Source organism: Elaeis guineensis, chromosome 9 (assembly GCF_000442705.2).
Source record: "Elaeis guineensis isolate ETL-2024a chromosome 9, EG11, whole genome shotgun sequence".
NCBI classification, from domain to species: Eukaryota; Viridiplantae; Streptophyta; class Magnoliopsida; order Arecales; family Arecaceae; genus Elaeis; species Elaeis guineensis.
This window is the reverse complement of record NC_026001.2, coordinates 76674717-76696339: the sequence shown is the minus strand read 5'-3', so window position 1 is coordinate 76696339 and position 21623 is coordinate 76674717. Positions and strand designations below refer to the sequence as shown.

General features: G+C 35.6%; 1 protein-coding gene across 1 annotated transcript in view; it reads left to right on the top strand.

Annotated features, from left to right (window-relative positions):
• LOC105034700 (chloroplast envelope quinone oxidoreductase homolog) overlaps positions 1-21623 on the top strand; it is a 107477-nt gene that overhangs the window by 12229 nt on the left and 73625 nt on the right. Inside the window, exon 2 of the mRNA XM_010909952.4 lies at positions 6653-6794. Coding sequence (XP_010908254.1) covers positions 6653-6794 — 142 coding nt within the window. The remainder of the gene's footprint in view (positions 1-6652; positions 6795-21623) is intronic.

The window sequence follows — 21623 nt, the reverse complement described above, 5'->3', positions numbered from 1 at the left end:
GGTGAATCTTCCCAAGCCACCGACCTTGCTCAGGTAATCGGACTAAGACTGAAGCTTATGGTACTATCGAAGGAGTCTTGCGCCACTACATGGACTGTACGGTCTAGGAGTCTAGATCATGGTGCCACATGCTTACCACGTCTTTGTCTATTAGACATGTCATCGAGCCGACAAAATGTGGCCCAACACTTATCCCCCACTCCTCAGCTCAAGGCACCCATACTGGTGAGTAGTTTGTTGGTTGGACCTCAGGATGGCATTTCATAGCAGAGTTCTTGTTGGGCTGAGCTAGATTCTTCCACGTCGAATCATGTCAAGGTGACCTCAGATCTAGTCCATGGTTTTTTTTGATAACTTCTGGGTCATCGGAAGTACTCCTGGGCTTCGACTCATTGGCTCCTAAGGGTCTTTCCTTGTGCGTCGCTGTTGCTTCGATTGGGGTCTACCCAATCTGATGACTTTTGGAGGGTGAGCCTGAGGTCTCTTTGGGATGAGCTCGGGAAGCTTCGATGGTAGACTTTGTTTTAGTTGAGGTTGATTGGTAGGTTTGCTCATCGAGAACCCAAGCATCCGTCCGTGGGCACCTTAAGACCTCATCTACTATAATGGCATGTAGGATTCTCCAGGGAAGATTTGTCCCAGACCAATCCTGGATTGCCGAGTGATGGAGCGAAGGGATTCTCAAAGCATTCCACCAGATGCTCCTTAGTAATGAGAGTGTGTAGTTAATGACTGCGGCTATTGGCATCTTGGAGCTGGACATATGGCGCAATCTGGTTGTTGGATGGTTGGGCACACACCACCTGAAACTTGTATAAATAGTGTGCTGCCATTTATGGTGGATGTGTCCATTGGAGAGCCTCCAGTCTTCCCTTTGACAACTTGCTATGATAGAGTTGTTACCATGGTTTGTGAAAGAGACTATGAAAAAGATGATAGTGAAGGAGAGGACTCCACCAAACAAGCAAAAGAATGTGTCATCTAAGCCACTGTCGATTCTCCTAAGGGCCCCTGGTGAGGGGTCCTCCACTTATAAGAGGATGGCTTGCCGGGGGACCTCTGTCGAGGCCTTTGAGGAGGCAAGGCTCCACTGTGTCATAGAGTGTAATGCTTCCAAAACCTTTATGGGGGAACTCTTGGATACCTCTATTGCTGGCTTAAAGGATTTGAGGATTGCAAGGTTCGACTGAAGCTGATGGTACCGAAGCTGGATCTGCACTGCCTCCATCTTGAAAATAGTGATGAGGAGGTTGGGACGTTTTTCTTGGATGAGAATTAGGCCCTTCTCCCCTTTGTTTTTTTTTTGCTATGTCCTCTTATTTTTCTTTTCCTTTTTGGTCTTGTAAGGTCCCTCTCCAGTGCCATTTTTGTAATCATTAAATGAAATGAAAGAGGAGTTTTTTTTTGTATGTTCTTCTCTCGTGGATGTGTTCTCCTTTGTCATTGTGATTTTCTTCAAAGCTTTCAGTGCAGCGCAACCTCAGGGCCATCGGGTTGCTATCTTCAAGAAATATCTGATTTTCTTCGTTGGAGGTTTCTGTAGATTAGCTAGGTCTCTCTAGGAAATTGTAACTTATCTTTGGGTTGTCGTTGGGAGCCTCTATCGATGGAGGGTCCCGTTTTGACTTCGAATGGTCTCCCATTTTTGGCACCATGCCGATCTGCATTCTGAGTTCTCGACATCTTGATCGGGGTGTCTCTGAGGGTTCAGCTGGCCAATCCATTCACTGATATTTGGTGTTGGACCCGAACACCATTCACGCTATTCAGAACTTCATCGAGCACTTTTTGTCTGCTCTTTTGGAGGAGAATTGGTGCTAGGACTGGATCTTCTCCCAAAGATTGAGTGTCGGTGAGCCATACTCTTTGGGCATTCGATGCTAGATGCATGTCTGTAGATGGTGATATAATGAAAGGGACATGTGATATCCCAATCTCTGACGACACGGCTATCGAGTCCTCTCCCTTGATGACATGTGTCCAATGTTAATGGGATTGTTGGAGATTTCAGGAGGTGGTTCTTCAATAAATGAAGCCTCCTATTGCTTGTAGCTGAAACCATCTGGCTTTGCTTTCAGAATGTCACCTTTCTAGTTATCGAAGTGCCATCATTGTTTTGGCTTGGGAGGTGTTGAAAATTTTTGCGAAAGTGCGGCAGTGGCTATTGGAGATGCTCTTAGTGTCGCTCTCTGGGAGGGCTCCAACCTTTCTTTGGCGGGACTCTAGAGTGGTCCACAACTTTTCCCCTCGCCATTGCAACCACTGGTCCGTGGTGGCAATCGTAGGAGTTGGCCTAGGATGTCACTCAATGGAGGGTCCTTGGTCTACTTCTGGAGCCATCTGGCCCTCTCCAATGGCCGCATTGTCTTCTGTCCCTCTGAGAAGTGTGTTGTGAAGGTGAGCGTGCTGTGATGAGCTATGAAGTGGACATTGTCGAGTCTCACAATCTCTATTGTGCCAACCCGATGGGGAGCTTCGATAGTGGCAGGGTTCGTTCTTCCATCTCTTTATTTGTAATGGGCTTCTTCTGATCGAAGTCATCTTGTAATGAGCCCTTCTTCCTTAATAAGATGCTCATTATGTTGCTTGTGTCTTTCGCTATCGTTCAATGTCATTGTGAAACCTTGATCTGGGAGGTCATCTGAATTCGCTTGAAGCCACTTTCGACCATTGGGAGGTCGTGTGAGGCTTCTCACGATCTTTGGTTTTGCCCCAGTAATGGAGAATTAGATCCAATGCAGCCAGCCACTGTTTGAAGTTACTGACATGTAGGCTTCAGGTTTGACTGTCCCCTCTAGATGATCTGATGTTTTTCTGATCATAATTCATGGATTGTGCTCGGACGTTCCAGTCAGTTTAGGAGTAGTGTTTTCTAGTCAAGAGTTATTGGCTTCAACATGGGCATTATGGCAGTCTGACACTCGTAGCCTGTACAATGTTGCCCGATCCCGATCCCTAGATCCGATGACTTGAGTTCGTCGTTTAGCTCTGACCTATTTTTTTATGCAGTCTGTCGTCAAGGCAGTGTGGAGGATTCTTCCCCCTTCTATATTTGGGGGCGATCTTCTCCTCCTTCATTAGGAGCTCCATGATCATCATTGTGGGGCTTTCTTTGTCACCATTCTTCTTCTCTTCCCCTTCCTGGTGATTTTATTTCACCTCCCTCGACCGAGCGTGCCTTCGAGCTCGAGTTAAGAGGTCGGCTTGATCTTCTAGAAAGTTTTCATCGGAGGAGAAAATTGGGTGCTTGTATTCAAGTCTTCATTGCCCTATCATCATGGTGACAGACTCATCAAGGCATGAGGCCTCAGGCATTACAGTGTTAAGATGCACCACGCGGTCGGTTGATGGCTCGCCTTCTCTCTATTGCATGGAGAAGGGGCCACCGTTGGTCTTTGATCACTGTAGCAGATCATCAAAGTGCATGGTGATTATGGTCTCACCTGAACTTCATGGATGTCTAGGGTGTTAATCTTGTCGCAACCGATGACTTTCTCTGTCTGGTCTTCTTAGTGTACCTTGAGAATTTTAAAAAGTCTCTTCCCTTCACGAATTCCCAAGGATGCCATGCTTTTTTTGCCACATGCCTTGAAAATGAAGACCGACTCTACAGAGGCGCAGGATCCAGATTCTTGGATGGTGATCAAGGTGGTCTTGATGACCACTCCCTGGCCGACATTTGTCGCCGGCCAATAAGGGTTGTTAAGCGGCTTTGACTCCGGCTCTCTTTATAGAGGGGACCTACCATCACCCTAGGGTGAAATATGTCTATAGCCCTTCATGGCATGGTGGAGAGATTCCTCTTGCTGTTGGTGAGCAGCAGACGTCCCTTCCACAGGTGAGGAAGCTTGTCTTCCTAGTTGTGGCTGCTCTTCCTTCGATCGAGTTGTCACCAGCCGTTCAGGGGAAGCTCACAGACCTTAGCTTGGCATGGGAGGTATTGGAAATTGCCATCTCACTGTTGAAGAACTTAGGTACAAAGATCAAAATGTATATAATCCAATATGCCTTTTGTCCTATAGATGGCTATACTGAACTTGACTCTAGACTGCATCCTATAGGCACAATAATCATAAAAGTCAATCTTCCTAATTTTTTGATCACATAACAGATCCTATTTGCTCAAAATAAATATTCTAACCTCACTCATATGATCCGAATGTATATGTCATAAATGAGTACTATCCAAATCTGGATCTGATGAGGAAACTGATGCAACACTAACAACTGTACTATCCTAAAGCAAGTAGGGGTCACGAGAAAACCTACCTTTGAGCATAATAAAAGCATCCTTTAAAACCTTTAAAATCTCATTTTCACTAGAATATTCCAAACCAAGTAAATCAAGAGTACTCAAAGAAATTAGATTTTTTCTAAAATCTAGTATATGCTACACATTGGACAAGGTCCTAACAATATCATCATGCATCTTGATCTGAATTGTTCCTATCCCAATAACCTTATAGAATATATTATTTTTCATAAGAATAACACCACCATTAATACGATGATAAGTGGAAAACCAATCTTGATGAGGATGCATATGATAAGAATATGCTGAATTAAGAATCCAAGCATCTCCAAATAAACTGATAGAAGTAAGAGGACATTGACACCATCAGAACTATCCTCTATTATATTAGCTAAATCATTAGCATTGGAGACATTATTGAACTTCCCATTCTTTTCTTTGAGTTTAGAACAACCATATTTTTAGTGCCCTTTCTTTTTATAATAATTGCATTTGCCTTTTTTTCTTTCCCTTTCGATTTTGATTTGCCTCTATTATTTTTTGAACTTGAACCTGAATTCTTTTCTTTTGATCTACTTCTAGCAACTAGACCATCCATTTGATTTTCATCCTAAGTTTTAGACACCCTTCTCTTTAACTCTGTCATGTTCAATGAAGCCCTCATATCTCTCAAAAAAAAGATATCCTAACCATATAGTTTAGTATCAACAAAATGCTCAAAAGAGAGAGGTAAGGAACACAACAGAATGAGAGCTTGATCCTCATCATCAACTTTAATATCAATATTTTTTAAATTCAGAATAATTTTATTGAATTCATCAAGATAATTTTTAAAGGGCATACCTTCCTTCATCAAAGAGTATGGAGCCGCTGTTTCAAATAGAATTGATTTGTTAGAAACTTGATCATATGTATGCTCTCCAAACTAAGCCACAATATTGTAGCAGATAATTTGTCTGCAACCTTTCGTAGAACCTCGTTTGCTAGAGACAACTGAATCGTACTGTGTGTGCATGTTGTAGGAGATCATCCTTATCCTCCTCTGATAACATCAATGGTAAAGCATGCCTATCCTCTAGTATCTTTAGCAATCTCTGTTGAACCAATAAGGCTCGCATCTTCACATGCTAAAAATTAAAATTATTCTTTCCTATTAGACTTTTTGATCATAAATTTCACGGCCATCATGAAGAAATTGTGAAGACCAAACACAAAATCAATAGATAATTGGAACCCAAAATAGATTTGATGAACAAATCTGAACCCCAACTCTAATATCTTATGAAATCCAAAATAACAACAAGCAGTCACATGTATAAAAATAAAATATAGCGATTTATGTGGTTTGGTATTTGGCCTATATCTATGGATGAAGATAGGGAGAGATTCCACTATATCAAAAGATAAAGTACAAAGAGTATCTGATGATTTAAATAATAAAAAGTATGATTACAATATATAGCTATCAAATCTTAAAATTATGAGAAAAGATCAAAATGTCTAAACAGACCAATTAAAATCCAAAAAATAGATTAGATCCATACTAAGGGGCCACGCCCTTGCACCCCTGCATCCCCACAAGATGCCAGTGGCGATCAAATCTCATAAAAAGTTCTACGTCATCTTCTCAAAATAATCGAATCGGGTGATAAGCTGGGTAACATCAAAATTTAAGCCATGCTCAACCATACGAAAAAAAGAGGAAGCTGTAGAAATTGGGTCTAAATTTCATAGGTTTTCATGAATGTGTTTTGATGCTGAAAATCTTTAACCATCACACTGACATTTGTTGGAGCGTTGTTTACCGTGCCGCAGGATTCCCAATTGCTATATCAAATGAAATTACGAAAAGAATTGCTATATATATATATCGTGTGTGTTTGTGTGTAGCTCGGTCATATGTCAATGTTATGATATTTAAGGAAGTCTAACTTTTCTTCATGATAAAAGCCATCAAAGGTGGAATAAAGTCTATCTGGTTTTTGATTTTGCAGTTAGACCATCAGTTTTAATGTCACTTAGAAATGAATAAAGGATAATGTCTCCTCCTCCTCCTCCATCTCCCTGGCTATTAACTAATTTTAAATATGTGGTAAATTAACTGTCATGCGCAATCTATGTATTTCGCTATTGTCTCAAAGCCATCAGTGAAATGTTCTCTGCAAAACAGGGGGCTGCTTCATATTCTCTTTGTGGGGTAAGTTGCCCAACAATGGCAGCTAGATTTCTTTCCTAATTCTATAAAAGATAATGACGCTGCCAGTACAATGTTTTGGCAACAGATATGTGAACTTAAACATGAATAAAGATAGTTTTCTATTCATATTTCATAGACTGGAGAAGTATGTTTAGCAATTTTGTGTTACGGCTGACCATGACTGAAAACTATGCTTCCTGCAGCATGTTGAGATTCCAGTCCCTTCACCAAAGAAAGATGAGGTCCTGTTAAAAGTGGAAGCAGCAAGCATAAATCCAGTTGACTGGAAAATTCAGAAAGGAATGATACGGCCATTTTTGCCACCAAAATTTCCATTTATTCCCGGTAAGCATCCAATCATATGAGGAAAACTGGAATTTTTGTTTATTGTTATAATTGTTCTGGAAAAAGTAGTTCTCTTCAAAGTACATGCTACGAGCTTAATTTTCCCGTGTGTTCTTTACTATTATCAGGGCCTTTGGTCAAGATTTTGTCATGAAATTTTCTTTAGCAGTTATTCTTTATTTGACGAAGTTGTGAAGCTAATAAGCTTTTGTTTGAATTTTTATTATTGGCAATTTCTATGGTGGAAGAGTTATTGAAAAATTATATGGAGCAGTAACATGGTTCTCACTGTATAAAGGTTTGCAATGCTTTATTCAGGAATTCATTTTGTTGAAGTTAAAATCTGGTTGTTTTTTACTTAAAAATAGAAAAGTTAAAATCCGGGCGTTGAACACTGATTGCTACATATCTTTCTTTCTGGACGTACACAAATGTCCCCGTTGAGCACTTGCATAGTGTAAGGTTCTCAAATTTTGACTCAAGGTAGATTCTTTAATATCTCTTGCTACAAGACAAACTGAATTGGATGCTCAGTATTTTCTTTACCGTGTGTTTCCCAAGGCTCGTGCTCTTGGACGTGTGCAAGCGGGCGATGTCGCAAGTTGCTGGGCTCTGCAATAGAGAGCGGAGAGTTTTATAAAAAATTTAATCTGATTGTAGAAATAAATATATCACTCTTAAGCCCAAAATGGATCAGAGGTGAAGCAAATTATGAGAATATCATAAGCCAAATCTTATAGACAAATCTACCTTACTTCCATCCTATAAAAAAATATTATAAAAGAGTTCTTCCATTCTACACCAGAGGATATCGATATCTATACTTGATAGAGAATCACAAACTGTATTTATAAGCTAGACTAGGGATTCTTTAGGATTAATACAACTTCTTCCTTCTATCAAAGAATCATAATAGTAGTGGAGTTCTTATTTTGACTAGAGTCTATCTTTATCTCAAAAGAGCTTTAATTATTCATTATCATCTTAATTATCTTAAATTATCTTTAATGATTAGATTACAAATGGGCTACATTAAATCTTTAATATTTGGGATGGGTATAATATTCTCCTATTTGGCCTACATATTACAATCAAGATGCTGAATAGATGATAAAGAAAACTGTTGTATGACCATAAACCAACTCAAGTCAAAACTTCCACTTAAATAAGAAATTTTAAAACATGAATCATGACGGTCATATTCTATAAATTGAATACTTCCTTCTATGTATTATAGTGCATGAAACTTTTTATTGAAGCATTTGATACTTTCTTTATCAATAGTTTTATATAAGCTATTCAGAGTCCAACTTTATGTGCATAAAACAAAAATCATATCCTTTATTTCTAAGAATATCATAAATATTATATCACATCTCAAACTGAGCACATAACAGATGCTGCATACCTGCAGGATGGGCCCTACAAGCATGTAAGGCTACAGATCAAATCTTAAAACTTTCAAAATAATAGCAATAATAATAATAGTAACTCTTTAATCCTTGAAAATTAATTTAATAGAAATCCAATTAAATCATTTTTCATAGCAAATATTTTTATTTAACATAAATCATAATGTTCCAAATAAAATATCCAAACTAATCAAACTAAGCCATAAATCTAGAAAATTCAAATATCTTCAAATGATCTAATGCACTTCCTCACGTCCCAAGTACTATGATTCATAATCTAAAAAAAAAAAGATAATAATGAGCTACATTAGCCTAATAAGCAACATAATACGTCAAAGTGGAATCTAAGCATGCTGAGCAAATAAATCACATAATATTGACTAAGAGGAGCAAATCTCAAAAAAATACATATTTCTTCAAAAATAATTATTTTTATATACTGATACTGAACTCAACATCAAGTTACAGTCATGTAACCCAGTGCATGGGTTTGATAATAGAAATACATTGTACAAAGTTTCTGATAATAGATATCACTATTCTAATTACCAGTGGCTCAGTATCGAAACTAGTTTCTCATATTATAAGCCGACAAATTCAATATATAATCTTCATTGATGGGGCTACATTATAGTTATACTGAGAACACATATACAAAAGCAATTTTACAAGTTCTCCAATCAAGTTTTTCAAATCCATTTCTTAAAGTAGATCACATGTTCAAAATAAATTATTTACAATAATAAAATAATATATGCTTGGCCCATTTTATCAAATAGAAAACAGAGATCATAATTTAAATTAAATAAACTAATTACAAATTTTTTAAAAATTATTCGAAAGTATACTTGAAGCATTTGATTACTTACCTCATCATACTTCAAATTCAACTTCAATCAAACAGATCAGATACACCTATTCAAAGCCATTAAAATTTAATTAAGTTTATAGTCAACATCTTAGAAGTCCTCCAGAAATGAAATCCAAAGAATCCAAATAGATCAAGGGAGTAAAATAATCCAACTAAGGTGTACGATTAGGGTGGCTTCATATTTGAATCAAGATATATAGACCAAGGATAGGTCAGTCAAATGATAAAGCCCAACAGCCTTTATGCAATCAATTTGGATAACTTTATATCATCGAAGGTCAAAGTAGGATACAAGTTGAATCCTGCAATCGAAGATGACTAAATCTAGTAAGATCTCATAAGAGCCAAGGTGGAAGCTAGTGCACTATTCGATGACGATTGTTTGAAAATAATTTGATCAAATAGCTTCATCTAATCATAGTCACTTAAAATATAATGATTTAATAGAGATTAACAAAGATTAGATCTCATGATGCTCAATAAAGACTCAGATGGTGAGGACATATTGTCCGACTGATAGAGCGGTTCAAAATCTCTTACTAGAATCAATTTAGATTTAAAGCAATAAGTCAGATTCATTAGGTTTATAAATCATGTAGAGAGAGAATATCAATGGAAAAAAAATTAATAAGATAGAATTGGCTAATCAGATGATATTGTTCGATAATTTGATCGATCTAATCAAGATGATTTAATTAAATCATGATTAAACTAGTATATAGATAGTTCAATAAAAATCATAAATGACCAAATATAGTGATATCCAGGTCTGACCAAGATGGGTGCTAGCACACTGTTCGACAATTGCAAATCAAGATTCTTCACTAAGCTTGATCAAAATCATCAAAAAGAAGTCCTTTGTTGAACTAATTTTAGAGAGAGAAAATTTCATAAAGAGAGAATAATTTTAGAAAGAGAAAATTTATAGAGAGAGAAAGTAAAGAGAGATGGTGGAGAGAAAAAGTCAAACTTTATAAAGAGAGAAAGTGGGAATTCAAATTGAAGGGAGAGATGGAAGAGAGAGAAACTCTCTCTTCTTTTTCTCTTTCTTCTTTTTCTTTCTTTTTTTCTTTTTCTTTTTTCTTCTTTTTCTTCTTTTTTTTTCTCATGTTTGAGGCGAAATAGGGGATCTCCTCCTCTCTTATTCATGAAATAGTGGACCCTTTGATCCCCTTAGATCTTGAAATAAGGGAGTCCCCCAATCGGTGCCACCCGTGGCCGGAACAGCAACCACGGCAGCAAGGCCCATGGACCTTGGTTTGGTGATTGACGGTGGCAAACAACACTGGAAAATCAAGAATGAGGCATGAATAAGATAGGAGAAATACAACTAGATTTTTGAGGAAAAATCTCGAAACTAATCAGTTAAAATCCAAGCTTTAACAACTATGAAAGATTGAGGAGAAGATGTTTAGAGGATTTACCTGATCTTCGACAATAATTGGTGGTTTGATTTTTGATGGCCAAATCAAGATCAAATCACTGGTATATTAAGAAGAAACTAGAGAAAAAGAGGTAGCCAATGATGGTGATTTTTGGTGAGAAAAAATCTAAAGAATTGAGGCCATTAAATAGATCTCTGAGGAAAGAATCAGAGTTAGATTTTAATTCAAAACCTTGGGGTTTTAGGATTCTGATTAGAGAAGAACTCCTTTGAGAGTTCTGCCATGTCTTTTCCCATTTTCACGATAATTCCAGCACGTGCAATGCACGTCCTAGCCCAATTCCTTTTTTTTTGTTGCTACTTTGAGATCTATATTGTGGGACTGGGTATTACATATTATACAAGAAGCAAATCAAACAACAATTGAACTAAGGACTCTCGATGATCCACATGATCTTTAAATTGTTTAGCCAATGATCCTTTAGTCATGAGGTTTGCAATTATTAATTCAATATTGATAAGTTGGGTATCCACTTCATGCTTTTTGATATGATCTTTAGTAGCAAGATTCTTTATATCGATGTATTTGTTGTGTTTTTCACTTTTATTATTCTCAAAAAAAAACTACAGTAGAATTGTCACCATAAATCTTTATTAGTCTTGCAACAGAATTGACTACTCTAAAACTAGAAATAAGATTCCTCATCCATATTACCTGTGAAGTAGCTTTATAGCATGTAACGAACTCTCCCTCCATGGTAGATGAAGCAACCATGGATTACTTATTACTTGTCTAAGATATAGCACCTCTAGCAAGAAGCAAAATGTATCCTAAAGTAGACTTTCTTATATCCACGCATCTATCAAAATCTGAGTCTGAATAATCAACCACTTCCAAGTGATCAGTGTATCTATATATAAACATATAATGCTTGGTTCCTTATAGATACCACATAACCTTCTCTGTAGCTTTCTAATGATCAAGGCTAGGATTACTTTGGTATCTATCTAAAATTTCTATTGCATATGTAATATCAAGTTTTGTATAGACCTGCCAAACATCAAGCTTCCCACTGTAGATACATATGGGATGCTCTTCGTTTGTTCTTGTTTCAATTAATTTTGTGGATATCAATTTTGACTAAATTTATCACTTTTCATAATGGATACGACTGTAGGAGTTCAATCTATCATTTTAAATCTTTTTAGAATCTTTTCATTATAAGCTCTTTGAGACAAATCTAAAGCCCTTTGTGATCTATCTCTATAAATCTCTATGCTAATGACATAAGAGGCTTCAACCATATCCTTCATCTCAAAATTTTGAGAAAAAAATAGTTTTGTCTCTTTTAACAAATCAACATAGCTGCTTACAAGTAAATATCATCTATATATAGGATAGATACATGTACTTACTTCCACTAACCTTAAGATATATACATTGATCCACAATAATTTCTGTAAAGCCAAAAGAGCTCATAACATCATGAAATTTCATATACCATTGGTGGGAGGCATGTTTAAGTTCATATATAGACTTCTTTAACTTTCAAACAAGGTGATTATCTTTATATGTATAGAAACCTTTAGGCTGAGTCATGTACACTATCTCTTTTAGATTATTTCCATTCAGAATTGCTATTTTCACATCCATTTGATGCAACTCTAAATCAAAATGAGCTACTAAAGCTATAATTATCCTTAATAAATCTTTTTTTTAAACTGAAAAGAAAGTTTCATGATAGTCAATGCCTTCTTTTTGGGAAAAATTTTTAACTATAAGTCTGACCTTATATTGTTCAATTTTACTTGAGGAGTCTCTTTTGATCTTATAGATCCATTTATAGTTAATAGCTGAAGGATCTTTAGATAATTCAATGAGATTTCAGACTTGATTTATAGCCATAAATTTTATCTCATCTTTCATGGCATCATACCAGTATATGGATTTGTTTCCACTTATGGCTTAACAAAATGATTTAGAATTGTTTTTAGGCCTAACATCAAAGTCAAAATCTTATAGGTAGACAATGTAATTACTAGGAATTGCATATCTTCTTTCTCTTGAGGATCTTTTTAATCCTACTATCTCTATATTTTAAGTATTTTTAGTAGTAGGCTCAATATAAACATATTCTTCAAGTTATTTTTGAATTGATTGTTCACGATCTTGTTGATCTCCTTGAATAACAATCAATTCTATATCTTTTGTGGGTTGATCAATTTGATCCTTTATTTTCTTAAATTCATTCTTATGAGAAAAATCACTCTCACTAAGTTCATAATTCTTAAGAAACTTAGTATTCTTAGCTTCAACTATTTTGGTTATGTGGTCAGGATAATAAAACCTGTATCCCATAGAATTTACTATATAACCAATAAAATAGCTACTAACCATTCTAGAATCGAATTTCTTTAAGTGTGGATTATAAATCTGCACCTCAATTGGATATCCTCAAATGTGTAAGTGATTTAAACTCAGTTTTCATCATTTCCACAACTCAAAAGGAGTTTTAGGTACAGTCTTTAATGAAATCCTATTTAAGACATACACTGCAGTTTTTTAATACTTTATTCTAAAGAGATAAAGAAAGATTAGAATTACTAATCATATTCCTTCCCATGTCCATCAGGATACGGTTTCTTCTTTCTGTCATACCATTTTGTTGTGCTGTGTATTGGATAATAATATCCTCTTTTTCAAGAAACTTACCAAATAGGCCCACCAACTGATCTTTTTTAGTGTACTTTCTATAGTATTCTTTACCTCTATCAGATCTTACGATATTTATTTTTTTATCTATTTATTTCTCTACTTCTACTTTATAAATCTTAAAGACATTTAATACCTCATTTTTTTAAAGAGAAGATAGAGGTACATGTATATGGTATAGTCATCAATGAATGAGATAAAATATCTCTGACCATTAAAATAAGAAGTAGAAAATAGTCTACAGATATTAGTGTATATGATTTTAAAATATTAAAACTCTTTTTGGCACCTTTAGAGGACTTATTAGTTTGCTTTTTTTTTATGCAATCCAAATGAGTGCCAAAGTCAATAAAATCAATATCTTTTAAAATATTATCATTTACTAACCTCTTTATTCTCTCTAAAGAGATATGAGCTAATCTTTTGCATCATAAATTTGAAGAGTTCTCTTTAATAATGTTCCTCTTTATGCCAATATTATCACCATACATAGATGAATGATTACATTCAAAATTTAAATTCAAATATAATTTATATAAATCATCCATCAAAAAACTAGTGCCAATAATACTTTTATTCCTAAAAAGGTTAACTACAAAATTCTCAAAATGAAAACCAAAATCAATATTTGTCAATCTAAAAATAGAAATTAAATTTTAAAGAAATTAGGACATTAAAAGTATTTTTAAGATCCAAAATAAATTCAAAATTCAAAATTAATCTAAAGATTTTTACAGCTTGCACATATGAACATATCTGATTATCCAAATAGATACCTTGTTCACTTCCTTTCAAATCCCTTAGATTGAAAAAATCCTGTATGGTATTGATAATGTGAATTATAGTACTAGAATCAATCTATCAAGTATTATTAGGAACATCAATAGAAAAAGATTCATAACATACTAGAGATATAAAAGTATCTTTCCTTTTAAATTATTTCTTATACTTTATATAGTCCTTCTTCATGTGTCCATTTTTCTTACAAAAGAAGCATATATCTTTATTGCCATAGCACTTCATTGGCATTACAATATCCTTTCTTTTCTTGGGAACATCTTTTTCCTTTCTTTGACATAAGTAGCAAGATTAGTAATTTTATGCTTTATATCTTGCTTCTCTTGTTTCAATCTTTCTTCCTCTTGAGAACACATGGTCAAAAGTTTATTAATAGATCACTTTTTCTTATATGTATTATAAAAAATCTTGGAAGGGCCATATTTTGTAAGTAAAAAATTTAGAATGAAATAAACTAGAAAGAATCAGAAATCTCAACTTTCAAAGACTTGAGTTGAGCAGCAATATCTCTCATTTCCATAATATGGTCACATACACCTTTCATACTATCAAACCTCAAGTCTGAAAGCCTCTTCATTAGGATACTAGCCAATGCCTTATCAGAATTTTCGAATTGTTCTTCAATGATCTTCATAAAATTCTTGATCTTATTATATTAAGGGATTAACCATCTAATACTGTTAGGTACTTGAGACTTGATGAGCATCAAACTCAAGCGACTGAATTGCTTCCATTTCTCATATGCCAAAATCTATTATGGCATACTTGAATCTGTAGAAATAGATGATTCATCCACATGAAGCGCCAGGTCAAGATCTTTATATCTAATAGCGTAAAGAATATTATCTTTCCAGCTAGAAAAATTATCATCACTTAGCATTAAAATAAGAGCAACATAATTAATATAAACATTAGGATTAGCTGGAATAATCAACAAGCATAGAAGACTTTAGTACCATAAAGCATAAACTACAATCTAAAATAATCAATGTTAATTTTAGTAGTAAATTCTAATCTTCCCGTGGATAGAGGTGCATCATGTATAGAATTTATTAATACTTTATTAATAAGATTAGCAATGTAGATATCAAAAGATAGTAAATTTTCATATCCGCATGTCTAGAAAAAATCTATCCTTAATATCTAGATTACCATTTTATTCTAATTAAATCATAAAAATAACCACTATCTGTAGATAAAGTTAATTATCTTTATGCTTTAATTATAATTTTGTTCACATACCATTACACTTTAATTTATAGTCTTTATGTAGTTTTTACTATATCCAGGATGTTGTGACTATTTCTGAATATAATAGATCCACTAACTTTATTAAGACATTGAATAACTCCAAATAACCATATGAAACTTTATTATGGTTTTCATCTTTATCATAATCATGAATTTTCAGCAAATAAATAATAATTTAGATCTTTTTATTTAATCAAAAGAAATTAGAAACACAATTTAAAAGGACCTTTATCTAATAAAATTTATTATAGGGACTAAATAATAATCCAAGGGTCTTTATGTAATAAACTCTATCACAAGGATCAAAATGTAATTTTTAAGGACTTTTATGGGACTAATTACTTTATGAGGGACTTAATTGCAAAAATTTTCTTAACAGAATGTGGTCTTGTTTAGTCAATCATTAAAAAAAGGTCTTTACTGAATATATACTTCACTAGGGGTTTAAATACAAAAAAATCTCCTTATGGATAAGTGGATCCAATCGAATCTCGGATTTTGGGTGGAAACCCAAAACCCAAACCTATTAAACCTTATCTTCTCCCTCCATTCCTCTTTCCCTGATCACATCTCAAAACTCACTTTTGCCGATGATTGACCACACATGAACACCACCAGCAAGATATCGATTGTCCTCTACCACCAGTGGCCTATCTGAGACCACTGTCTCGACCACCAATGAGTTGACAATAGGTGGATCAATGGGAAATTTGAGAAGAAGGGGCAAAAATGGTGCTCTTCCTCTTTAACCTTGGCCAGTGGTCGATGGAACACCCAATGGTAGACCGTCGGACTCTCCTCAACCTGACGGCTGGATTCCTGGTGACTGAAGGGACAAGAAAAAGTAGACTCTGAAGAAACAAAAAGAAGGAAGGTGGTCCCCAATACAGTGGAGGTTGAGGAGCTCCATGAACTTGAGCAAGTAGACTCTAAATCGAGCTTGATGGTGAGAAAATATGAGAAAATTGAGGCAAATCTAAAGGTGCATAAGAAACTCTTCTACTTGGAGATCTAGATGAAGTAGAGTATCATCGAGGCTATTCTAGATCCTAAAAGCTAGAAGACCCTCATCCTTGAAATTCTAGCTCAGAAGCTAGGATTGTAGACCAAACCTAATCCACGTCCTTATCCTCTTAGTTGGGTTCAAAAGGATGTTGAATTGAAGATCATCAAGCAGTGCACCTTCAAGCTCGCCATCATCAAGAGGTATATTGATGAGGTAACTTGTGAAATAGTTCCTTTGAATGTTTGTCGGGTTATCCTATGGAGCTCATATCTTTGAGATCGAGATGCAATCTTCTACAATGCAGAGGAAGTATCATCTCATCAAGGATGGAAAAGAATTCATGATCAACGCTTCCAAGCCATAAGGAAACATAGACCATAGAAATGCTGCCCAGGTGAAGCATCTTGTTAATGTTGCAACAAACTCATGATGATAGTCTAAGAAGCTGGTACTACTCATATAATCAATCAAGTTCTTGTCCCTTAGTTTCATCAGTCGATCAAGAGAGATCGAGATCGAAGAGGAGTCACCATAGACATCATCGACAATGAGAAAGGGCAGAAGAAGCATCACTACCATAAAATCAAGATTTGGGAGCAAACCAGGTGGTTTGCCAAAGCTAGAGAGCAAAAAAGAGCAAGATCAAAAACCATCTTCAAGTAAAATCAAGTGGTACAACCATGAGATGGAGAAGTAGGCATTTTTCTATCTTTAGTTTTGATTTAGTAGGAGCTAAATCTCCTAAATAGGGAGAGCCCTAATCCAGGAGGATCATCAAACTCGATGTAGACCACTTTATCCACTATAGATAGGGCTAGACAAGGTTCAGAAGTAAGATCCACCATATCGGGAGCCAATTCGCAAACCAAATGTTTAGAGGCCATAACTTGGTCAATATCCAATTTTGATGATCTTTTTTTTTTCTTGAAATTGGAAAGTTTTTTGAGATCTACTACAAGATGCCGTTCATTAAAGGGGTGGTGCTCCTCACAATTAGAGTGAAATTCCTTCATCCTAGTTGGTTAATTTGAAAATTTTTCTTTTGAATAAGAGTTTGACCGAGCATAACTTCCAATCCAAGAAGAATCTGATGGAGCAATATAAGGAAGAATTGATAGAGAAGTTGAAATCCACCTCCTAAAGAGTTTTAGATTTTTTTTAGATTATTTCTACTAGATATATTTATTTTAGGTAAAAGAGTCCCATTAAAAGTAGAAGAGAAATCCAACCCAATTTATATAAGGAAGGACCTTGTTATTATAAATAGATGATATGCACCTTATTTTTAATCAACAAAAAAATAAAAAGAGAAAGAAAAAAGATTGGAGCGCTACTTTCAAAAATTCTCGCCTTCTTTTATCTTTTTTTTGAGAGATCCGAGTTAAATGGATTGAAGAGAATCTTCCACCTCTCCAATCATATCAAGTTGGTATTAGAGCATTGGTCCTCTACATCTATAGGAGACTTAATTCATGTATCAAACATGTGACCAATGCAAGCAATCAAAAGAAGGGCTATTCATGCTTCAAGTACGTCGAAGGATAAAGGCAAATATGGCTACTAGTTCTTCTTCGATGGATGATGAGATGAAGAGATATTTTATACAACTAGAGGAGAAAATTATCCAACTCATCAAGATCATTTCCAATTTGACAATATCTTCAGCACAAATACAAATGCCAACATCTCTGATTGTGAAGCTAACTCTAGCATTTGGAGAAGATGATCTTCCATCCATTGAGGAGGATGAGTAATCTAGAGATATAAAAAACCTCTCTCTTCAGCCATTTAAAGTTGAAGCTTAATAGATATCCCCAAATATGATGGGATTGTTAATGCAGAAAGATTAGATAACTGACTAGACCAGTTTGAGGCCTACTTTACTATTTTGGATACTATAATATCTAAAAAATAGCTTTCTCTCATCTCAAGATTTCCAGCCATGCTCTTATATGGGGAAATTTGGACATGAGAAATAATGATGTTTCTAATCTCCTACAGAGCAAATTCAAGAGCCGAATCAAGAGACAATTTTATCCAATCATCTATAAAGAGGATCGATCGATTAAGTGGAAGAATCTATGTTAGAAGTATGAACAATCTATCCAAAACTACACCACCAACTTTCACAAGCAAGCAATCTCTCTTGGAATCTCCATCAATGATCATGCAATTTTCATAAGATATGTTGGAGTTGTCTCCATTAGAGCATCTGAAAGTAGCTGAAGCTCTACAAAATTGATGACATTAATGAAGCTAGTGTGAAAGCCATGGCAATTGAGGAGAAGAATCATCCTAAGGAAGACAAAAGGGCAAGAAGCACGTCAACATGACTCAAAAAAATTATTTCGATCACTGCAACCTTCATGGACATATGAAGAAATAGTGTTGGAAACTTCACCCAGAGTTGCATCCCAAGAGGAGGAAGTTGAAGGATGATGATTATAAGAAGAAAGAGAAGATAGTCCCTAATGTTGTGGAGGTTGATGAGCTATCCAAACTTGAGTAAGTAGACTCTAAATTAAGCTTGATGGTGAGAAAACCCAAGAAGAAACTAAGGTAGTCCTAGAAGCATGTGAGGAACTCTTCCGCTTGAAGATCCAAGTGAAGCAGAGCATCATCAAGTTTATTCTAGATCCTAGAAGTCAGAAGAACCTCATCTCTAAATATTTGGTTCAAAAGTTGGGGTTGCAGACCAAGCCTCATCCATGTTGTTACCCTCTTAGTTGGATTCAAAAGGATGTAGAATTGAAGATTACCAAGTAGTGCATCTTCAAGTTCGCCATCATTGAGAGGTATTTTGATGAGGTAACTTGTGATGTAGTTCTTTTTGAAGTTTGCCAAGTTATCCAAGGGAGCTCATTTCTTTGGGATTGAGATGTAGTGTTCTATAGGCAGCAGAAGAGGAATCATGTCCTTAAGGATGGAAAAGAATTCTTGATCAACACTTCCAATCTACAAGAAAATCTAGACAATACAATTGTTGCTCAGGAGAAGTGTCTTATTAATGCTTGCGGCAAGCTCATGATGATGGTCCAAGAAGCCAGTACAACTCATGGTCAACCAAGCTCTCATCCTGTAGTTCCTCCAACCAATCAAGTGAGATTGAGATCCAAGAGGAGTCTTCGTAGACATCATTAATAGTGAGGAAGGATAGAAAAAAACGTCTACCACAAAGTCAGGATATGGGAGCAAACCAAGTGGTTCATTGAGACTTGAGAGAGAATAGCAAGGTCATAAACCATCATTGAGCAAAGTCAAGTGGTTCAACTGTGAGATAGAGAAGCAGGTATTTTTCTACCTTCAATTCTGACTTAGTGGCAGCAAAATTTGCTAAATACGGAGAACCTTGATCCAAGAGAACTACCGAACTCGATGTGAACCACTTTATCCACTATGAGTAGAGATGGATAGGATCAGGTATAAAATTTGTCACATCAGAAAGTCAATTCACAAGCCAAACTTTCAAAGATCATAATTTGATCATACGACATCCAATTTTGATAATCTTTTCTTTTTAAAATTATTTTTTGAGATCGACAATATATGCTGCCCCCTTAGCTGGATGGTGCCCCAAGCGATTAGTGCAAAATTCATTTGTTTGGGCCCCAAAATAGGGTGGTCAACTTAAAAATTTTTCTTTCAGATAAAGCTTTAACCGAGCATAGCTTCTAATCTGAGAAGAATCCAATGGATCGAAAGAAAGTAGAGTTAATATAGAAGTCGAGATCTATCTTTTAAAGAGTTTTAGCTTTTTTAAGATTCTTTTTACTAAACATGCCTATTTTAGGTAAAAGTATCCCATTAGAACTAGAAGAGGAATCTGACCTAGTTTGTATAAAGGCATACCTCGTTACTATAAATAGAGATTATGTCCCTTATTTTTAATTAATGAACAAAAATAAAAAGAGAAAAAAAAGGGAATTGAGCCCTATTTTCAAAAATTCTTCTATCTTTTCTTTGAGAGATATAAGTTAAGCAGGTTGAAGAAAATCTTCCTTCTTTCTGATTGAATCAAGTTAGTATCAGATTGTCAGTCCTCTACATCTATAGGCCTTAGTTCATGATTTAGATGTGCAATCAATATAAGCAATCAGAAGAAGGGCTCTCTGTGCTTCAAGTACATTGAAGGACAAAGATGAGTACGACTACTATTTTTTTCTCGATGGATGATAAGATGAAGGGACATCTCATACAACCAGAGAAAAAGATTATCCAACTCACTGAGATCATTTTCAGATTGATGATACCTTCAACACAAACACAAGTAGCAACAACTTTGGTTGTGAAACTATCTCCAATGTTTGGAGAAGAAGATCCTCCATTTGGCGAGGAGGACGTGCAACCTAGAGGTATGAAAAATGTCTCTCTTCATCCATCTAAAGTTGAAGCTCAAATTGATTTTCCCATGTACGATGGGATTGTTGAGGGAGAAAGGTTAGATAACTAGCTAAACTAGTTGCAGACCTACTTTACTATTTATTGATGCTTTAGTATCTATAAAGTAACTTTTGCTTGTCTCAAGTTTTCTACCCATGCTTTCATACGGTGGAATTCATACATGAGAAATAATGACATTTCTAATCCGATGAGGAGCAAATTCAAGAGCCTAATCAAGAGATAGTTTATCCAACTGGCTATGAGGAGGATTGATAGATCAAGTGGTAGTATCTGTGATAGAAGTATGGACAATCTGCCAATGACTATACCATCGAATCCACAAGTAAGCAATCTCCCTTGGAATCTCCATCAATGACTGTGTAGTCTCCATGAAGTATGTTAGAGGTATCCATGACAGCATCGGAAAGGAACTGAAGCTCTTTAAAGTTGAAGACATCAGCAAAGCAACTGTGAAGGCCATGGTGATTGAGGTGAAGAATCATTGTAAGGAGGACAAAAAGGGCAATGGGTACATCAACCTAACTCAAAAAAAATATTACGATCACTGCAACCTTCACAGACATATGAAGGAATAGTATTAGAAACTTCACCTTGAGTCGCATCCCAAGAAGAGGAGAAAATCAAAGGATGATGATTTTAAGAAGAAAGAGAAGGTGGTCCTCAATGCTGTGGAGGTTGAGGGGCTACCTGGACTTGAGGAAGTAGATTCTAAATTGAGGTTGATGGCGAGAAAACTTAAGATAGCAATTGAGGTAGATCTAGAGGTATATGAGAAACTCTATCACTTGGAGATCTAGATGAAGCAAAGCACCATCGAGGCTATTCTAGATCTTGGAAGCCAAAAAAGCCTTATATCCAAAAATTTGGTTTAGAAGCTATGATCTTAGACCAAGCCTCATTTACGTCCTTATCCTCTTAGCTAAATTCAAAAGGATGTCAAATTGAAGATCATCAAGCAATGCACCTTCAAATTTGCCATCATCGAAAGGTATA